The 7,653-nt window shown below is 47.2% G+C and overlaps 1 protein-coding gene across 1 annotated transcript; it reads right to left on the bottom strand.

Moving 5' to 3' along the window:
* Nucleotides 1-2,779: 2,779 nt before the first annotated feature.
* LOC125322004 (vitelline membrane outer layer protein 1-like) lies at nucleotides 2,780-5,159 on the bottom strand. The gene is given in 4 exon segments (XM_048295519.1): nucleotides 2,780-2,988; nucleotides 2,990-3,149; nucleotides 3,696-3,799; nucleotides 4,373-5,159. Coding segments are annotated over 4 exon segments (570 nt in total). The 5' UTR covers nucleotides 4,544-5,159; the 3' UTR covers nucleotides 2,780-2,853.
* Between the last annotated feature and the right edge of the window lie 2,494 nt (nucleotides 5,160-7,653).

Below are 7,653 nucleotides of genomic sequence, written 5' to 3'. Positions count from 1 at the left end.
CAGGTGCAAATGTGAATGCTGCTCTAAGCAGCTGTCACAGGAACGCTCCCATTCTCCACAGGGCTCTGTCTTTTGTGAGTGAGGAGAGAGGTTTGAGGGAAAGCAGGCATTATCCTGCATGTAGCACAGAAGGAAGCACAAAGTTCTGCATAAAAATTCTATGCAGAAGAATGTGTGGGAGCAGTGGGAAAGCAGTGCTGAGCCCTGGAGAGAGAGGGCTAAGGACAAAAGTAGATCTATCTCTTTGTGGGCTTGCTCTGAACAGCTGTGAGCCTAGTGCTGCCTGGGCTCTGGATACTGGGTAGCTGTGCTGAGCAGTGCTCCAGTCCAGCATGGATATAACACCAGAATAACTGGTGTTACTTCATTAACAGTTGCTGCTGCACATCACCTGTGTCTTTTGAGGAAGTGTGGCTGTGAATATCTTTACATATCATTTTGAGCTCCGTGCATGTTCTGCCCAGTGAAAAGTGGGGGAAAAGTGGATGCTGCTGGCTACTTTTCACCACAGATGCCTAAAGGCAAAACATGTGTGAAGTGAGGGATGTAAGATTAAACATCTCAACCAGCCCATGATGGTACATCAGGGTGAGTAATCGTGCAAGAAGTAGGACCATTACTGAAACGCCTTGGATTTCCATGTGGTATTCCATTCAGGTTTTCCTGAGAGAAGAGTGGTCACATGCTGGTGTGAGTGCACAGGAAGTGAGTGCTTGACATGAGCCTTGCCCTGTTCTGGTGGACTGTGACAAGCCCTGGGGTTCACTGTTGTAGACTAGTGACATACACCATACAAAATCTAGTATATATGCTAGTCAAATAATGAATTTGAAGGAGTAATGGACAGGGACAACTCTTCCAGCATTTCACTGTTAGATCTCCTCTGCCTGGAAACTGGGAAATTTATTATTCAAGAGGATCTGCCATGGCATTTGGATTCAGCCCAATAAAATATTTTTATTATGATGGGAAGGGCTGAGTGGGGAGACCATGAAATGACTTTTAAGACTAGTTTTCTTGCAGGAACCTCCTTGTTGACAGAAACTCTTTCATGTTTAATGCCATGTAAAGTGCTTTGTACAGCAACTTGCTTAAGTGAATGAGTAATGAGTAATATGAAAGTGATATAATAATGCAAAGATAACATAAAAACCTTTGAGACATTCATGACAAGAATCCCATCTTTTTGTCTCAGTGTATTTCAGAGTGCCCTAGGGAAACCTTTTTTTCTGGAAGAAAAGCTGAGTTATGCATTTTCCTATTATATCTAATTGCAGAGAGAGATTCCTGTAACAAAAATTGAGATGCATTTACCTCTTAAAATTGGAAATCATCCATGAGGATGTGTGGCCTTATTGCCAGATCACATATTTAGTGTTTCTCTTTTGATTTTAAATCTGGTACTCTCCTGAGATAATAGGTGGCTCTGTGGGGCTTACCAATATAGGTATGGAATAAGAAAAGCATGTGGAAATCAACCAAACTGGCAGTAAAAATATAACTGCTTGGACTTTCAACCCCCTGTTTCCAAAAACTTGGCAGAAAGGGTTAAATATGCTTGTAAATATACTTATTGTAAAGCTTTTCTTGGCTGCATGCCAAGTGGCAAGCAGTCCCTCTGGATGCATAAGGGCACATGGTGGTACAGCTAATGCTTCAGAAACCTCTGGAACATCTGGGATCCCAGCAGGGATTAAGCAAAGATAACATCGTCTGTGTGTTCAGGTGTGTGCACAGAAGGTCTCAGCTCACAGGTGTAACTGAGGACCATTCACAAACTTCCTAAGCAAGACTTACCTATCAGAGAGAATACTGTAGTAAACAAATTTCAAATACATGAGCATGGGAAAAGTGTATGAACTCCACAGAGTTGAGGATATTCTCCTTCCCTCCTATGCTTTTCTCAGATTTCTGCCTCCTCTTTGCACTCCTGGGACAGAGGAAAGTGTTTGGTTGAAATCCTTGCAATTCTCTCTGGAACTCTCCTAATCCTTGCTGTTTGCTCCTTTCCTTCTCGAGTCCTTCCTGCACATGTGCATCATAATGCTCTCCAACCAACCTGTTCTTGCATAACGCCCTGTGAGACCTGGGTTTGTGGCTGATCCCTGTCCCAATACTTGTTATGGCCACAGTCCTCACTCACAAGGTGCTGCCTACAACCTCAGGAAGCGGCACAAAAGATGAGCTCCAGAGGAGAACTGAGCAGGAGGTTTGGATGCTGAAGGAGATGGTGGTGGGTACAGGAAAGGTACCTATGTACATTTCTAACTGCAATACAAGTGAATTATTGCAGTCTTTGGAACAAAAATCGTCAGGGTGCTTCTGTTGCACAGGGCACCTGCAGACGTTGAGGTGCTGTGCTGAGAAGGCTGGAAGGAGAGGCATGGAGCTGGGACCACAAGCTGCATGGTATATTTGAACTTACTTGTGGATGGATGGATGGATGGATGGATGGATGGATGTCTGATAGTGATCCCTCCACATCCTAACCATTATAATGGAGATAGGATGAAGAGTTCCCCTTCCTCTCCTTTGAAACCACAGTTTCTGCCAGGGCAGATGATCCCTCTTCTACTTCACTGTTCAGCCCTTATAGTCCCACCTCCTGCCTTACCAACAGGTGTGGGAATCTCCTGTGCTCCCTCACAGGAATTTTGTAGGTTATAAATTTTACAAAGCTTAATCACAATAAACACAAAGACCCTTCTTATGAAGTGCTGTAGCCATGGGATCTGGCTACCCTTGACAAAATAGGACAGAAAAAAATTGTACACTGCTCTTTGTGCAAGGACAGATTCAAGGTTTAATGCTGTGCAGCTTTGTAGACGCTGGCATGTGGTGGGGGAGTCAGGTTTAATGACAGCAGAAGACTCTCATGTCATTGAGAGCTGTGTCATCCCACTTCCCCTGGGGTTCTTCCACCTTTGTTTGGAGCCCACAGATGGCCCCAGAGGTGCAGTTGCTGCTCCATGGGCCGTAGTGACCCCCCCGAAAGTCCCCAGCCCTCCAGCTGTGTCCCGTTGGAGCAGGCAAACCTCACATTGTTGACTGCCGTGTTGTCTCGCAGGTGCTGCCACCTTTCCACGCGCAGTGAGAAGGAAACCAGCTGGTTGCTGGAGCAGAGCTGGGCCTCAGTCCAGTTTCCCCACCTGCCAGAGGAAAAAGCAACTTGCCAAGGCTTGTCCAGCCTCTGCTGTGCTGCAAACAACACCACAACCTGCCTGGGGTCCTGGCAGTCCTGGGACAAGGGACCTACACCGGGGTGGCAGGTTCTAGGAGCAGCAGCTGCACTCTCCTTCCCCACTATCCCCTGGATGCCCAGCCACCACCAGCTCCAGGCTGCCCTGTTCCTGCAGAAACCCCTTGGCAATTTCAGCTGCTTGCTTTGTCCCTGTTACTTAATGTACTTTCCAAAGTACACATTTGAGGAAAAAGAGAAAGCACAGGTTTAAGGTCTGTAATTTATGCTCTTTCCTTAATTTTCCAAAGCACTCTTCCTTTCCACGGGACCAGACCTTTACCCTGAAGCCTTGACACTTTGTGGCCAAGGGGAACTCACCCACCTCCTTAAGCAGGGTGTTGAGCCACCTTCACAGAGGGTGGGGGTGCCTATGGAGAAACCATTGCAGTGGTTTCCCTTCAAGCTCCCAGAAGCTGCTGCCCTGAAGGAGGATGAGAAAGCGAAGGCTGCTCACCACCCCACAGAGGACTCAATGACTGTGCCGTCCGTGCAGAGCAGGCGGATGCCATTCAGAGCTGTGTCACCACCAAACAGCCAAAACCCCTGGTAGAGCTGGACCTTAGAAGAGGAGAAGAAAATGGGAGAGGTCAGCACTGTCCCCCTTTTAAAAGAGGTGATGAGGCGAGCCCTCGTGATGAGGGAGGGGAGGAGGCTTTGGGGACAGAGCAAGAACATCAGTGCAGCTGAGCAGGGCTGTGAGGCAGCTCCATGGCATTTCTCAGGAAGCCCTTTTTGCTGTTGCCCACCTTTGTTTTTCTCCAAGTGGTGGAGTAAGGGCTCTGGACACAGGAGTACTTGGCAGCTGCTGTCCCAGGCCATGCCCACCCTCTCACCATGTGCTGTGATACCCAGAGCTGGGGTGCTGGCAGATGGGACTTGTCCCAGCCACCTGGGAACAGGCTCTGCTGTACAAACCCCAGGTACTTTTTTACCCAAGAGACCCCTTTGCTAAGAAATCGCTTACTGGCAGGGAGCCTGGAGAGATTTCTTGCTGAGAAGTCTGCATGATGCAGATATAATACAAACTGCTGCGATGGAGCAAGGTGCTGTGGCCAGCCCTGCTATGACCAGAACAAAATAACATTGTCCCACAGCAGGTTTTTTCCCCACCCTGAAGAAGTCAAAACTTACCTTCAATTCAAATCCCTTTGCGTAGCCACTGGGGCAAAATTGCTTGTGCCCCCAAGAGCCCCAGGGACCTCCATTTGGCACCATGAGGATGGACTCATACTGCCGTGACTCGGTACCCCAGAGGCAGCAGGAGCCCAGCAGGCAGAGGATGGCTGGGATGAGCAGCTGCATCACAGGGAACCTGCTCAGTGCCTGGAGGTGCTCTCACAGGGGAATTTATTGGCCAGGAGAGTGGGTGGGAGTCTTTGGCAGTGTAAACAAAGCTCCCAGGGAGTGCTCATTGTTGCTAGGTGCTGCTCCTGCTGACTGCCTGCCCTCAGTGGGGAGGCCTCCTGGTATGCACTGGTTGGGGAACTTACAGCGCTGTGAAAACTTGTGGATGCAAGGGGAGAAAAGGGAGGTGGAGCTGGGATCATTCCCCAAGGTGATGGTGGTTTGGAGGAGAGTCCTGGCAATGCTGCAAGGAGGGTGTTGAACAGAGAGAGGGGTGGGAGGAGAAGTGAAGGACTGGAAGGGGAAGAAACCTCTCAGGGGCTGAGGGAAAGCTTGAGATGAAGCAGTCTCAGTCCTTCACTGTGTAGAAGTCCTCACTTGTTTCCTCCTTGCTTTCCTTCTCTCCTCACCATCTCACTGAGGCTGAGGAAAGTGCCTGCACTGGAAGCCGTTGCATTTTCCTCTGGGACGGGCATTAAGTGTAGGTGACTAAATGAAGTGTGTCCACCTCACAGGATGGGTGCTCCTGCTGCCACCCGCCTCGTGTGGCCCTTGCTGAACTCACTTCAGTTTACTTGCATCTTGTACTGGGGGCGGGGGAGTGAGAGCAAAACTTCATGTGGTTGCATCATCCCATGGAGCTGTGCAGCTCCCAGCTGCCCAGATGTATCTTTAGGAGGTGTGAGCATCCAGAGAGGGCGGGAGTGTCCAGCAGAAGCAGACCCTACTTCTGCTATTGTGCCTTTCTCAGATGTGACTTCCTGTTTCATTCCTTGTTCCTCCAAAGGGACTAGCCAGAGAAGAAACCTCTGCTGACAGCAATATCAAGGGTATCCTGTGAGTAATTTCAGAGTAGGAGGAGCTGCTCCCAGTCCATTGAAGAGTCAGTGATGATGTCACCATGGAGAGTTGTCCTGTGAGGTCTATACTACAGTATAGCAGCATATATTAGCAGTATAATACATAAGTATATATATATATGCACATATATATATCAGTATATACCAGCACTGTAAGCACAGCCAAAATAGGGAGAAAGTTATTCCAGGCTTTAATTACTGAAGAATGGAATGGCCTACTTCTGTAAGAGCCACTTAGTGCAGGTGAAGGGGGAAGTGGTGCTTTCAGCTGAAACCCTCTGATGTTACCCCTTGGGTAGAATTGTAAAGGTCCTCAGGTGCTCACAGCACCCCACAGGAGACAATGAAGACAAAGATGTCCTACTATGTTATTGTATCTTGTAGACAGCAGGAATGTGTCAGAAAGAAAACAACACGGATGAAGGGCTGTGTGGTCAGGGTTCTGGTCAGGAGAATGGATAGCTCATGGATATTTTGCCACTCCTGGTGACATAGAACTTTCTAAGCTTGAGGTCTAGACTGGATTTCTTCATAAGAGTGGCTGCAGACACAAGCAAGAGCAATAGGCTGTTGCCAGGTTCTGTGTCCAGTGAAGAGCTGTGAATGAGTGATATTATCAACCCTCTCCATTAACCATGTTGGCTGCATGATGAAGCTTTCAGGATATGTGGAAAGTTAGGGTTGAGCAGTGTCAGCGATACCTAGACCTGTACAAGAATCTTAAAGAAAAGCAGTGACGAAACCCCAAGATGACTAAAGCCAAAAAAAGTGAGATGTTTCACAGTTTGTAGTTATATTCACAGAGCTAAATCTTTCTCTGTTTGAGTCCCTCTTACTGACAGGGCCTGTTTTCTCAGTCTTCTGCTTTCACACATCTCCTGTTTCCTCTCTGTCTAACAGTCTGAGCTCCAGCCCCAGCAGTCCTGCCACTGTAGGTGGCAGAAAGGAGATCTTGGTTGCAAAAAGACCCTGCTCAGCTGATTTTTTGTTGTTCCTTTTGGCTGTGTGGGGAGGAGGTGGCACAGACAGTGACACTGGGTTGGTGGTTCTGGGATATTCCAGCAGGAAGCAGTGAAAACTATTCACACAAGTAATTAACTGCCTGTGGGAGAAAGCGAACACTGGATGTATTTCTGTAACTTCATGGTGGAGAGCAAGAAAACAAACAAGGAACTAATCTCAGCTTTGTATTTCCCTCTCTTTTCTCTCATTAACTCTTCCAGAGTGATGAATCTTTGTGGGTCAAAGAACTTTCCCTCCCCTTCTCTCTCACCCCTTTCCCTCCAGAAAACTTCCCCAGCTCTAGGAGTAAGGAATGGACTGAAATTGAAATGATGGGATCAGTATCAGCAGCTGAATTTGTGCTGCTGGAGTGCAGGACCAATGAGTACTTTTGGGTAGACCTCCTGATACCCTGAGCATCCAGTGATGTCTCTAACATCCCTGCTAATTAACATTTTATCATCTGGGAAAGCTCTTGCTCTTCACCCACTGCTTCTTTTTCTCTTCAGTTAACCTGCAGGTTTCTAGTTAGGCAGGAAAAGTACCAGCTTGCAAGCTTAGGATGGGTGGATTTTCAATTATGTAACTTTGGAAAGCTGGAGTTTGAACTCAGTGAGTCTGGCAACGTCTCTGCTGGCAAGCTATGGAAGCTAGCAGTAGGGTCATATGTGACATGTCCTCTCTTCTTTTGAACAAGCTATTGGAAGACAGGATAGCATTAGACTCAGCAACTGAAGACAAGATGGCCAGTGGAGAGCAAAGATCAGTTCTGTAATTTTGCAAACATATAAACCAAAAGGAAATATCTGTATTTTTTTTGACAAGTTAAGTCCTCCACCCTATGGCAAAGAAAAAGAACAGAGAGTTACAACGAAGACAAAATATTTGAAAACAGTGCAGGCGTTCAAAATCATCAGAAATCGGCAGAACAGTAAAATGTAATCACAGAGCCAAAACATCAAGATTAAAGAATGAAGTGCTTGCAGTAGCCTTATTGACATTGCATGTACACACTGACATTGTAGATGCCTAAGTTCAGGTTACGTGGATCCCCCTTTCCCTAGGGCAGAAGAGATTTTGTTATTTACTGCCCATTTATAAGATGGTGGGATTCTTCAGGAGCTGTGTTCTCCGCTGACCTTCTCCAGCAACATAAACCTTCTTAGATGGTGGTGAGAAACAGTCACTTTACGTTGTGTGTGGGCT

Source organism: Corvus hawaiiensis, chromosome 2, assembly GCF_020740725.1.
Source record: "Corvus hawaiiensis isolate bCorHaw1 chromosome 2, bCorHaw1.pri.cur, whole genome shotgun sequence".
Lineage (NCBI taxonomy): Eukaryota > Metazoa > Chordata > Aves > Passeriformes > Corvidae > Corvus > Corvus hawaiiensis.
This window is presented reverse-complemented; position numbering and strand designations above follow the sequence as displayed.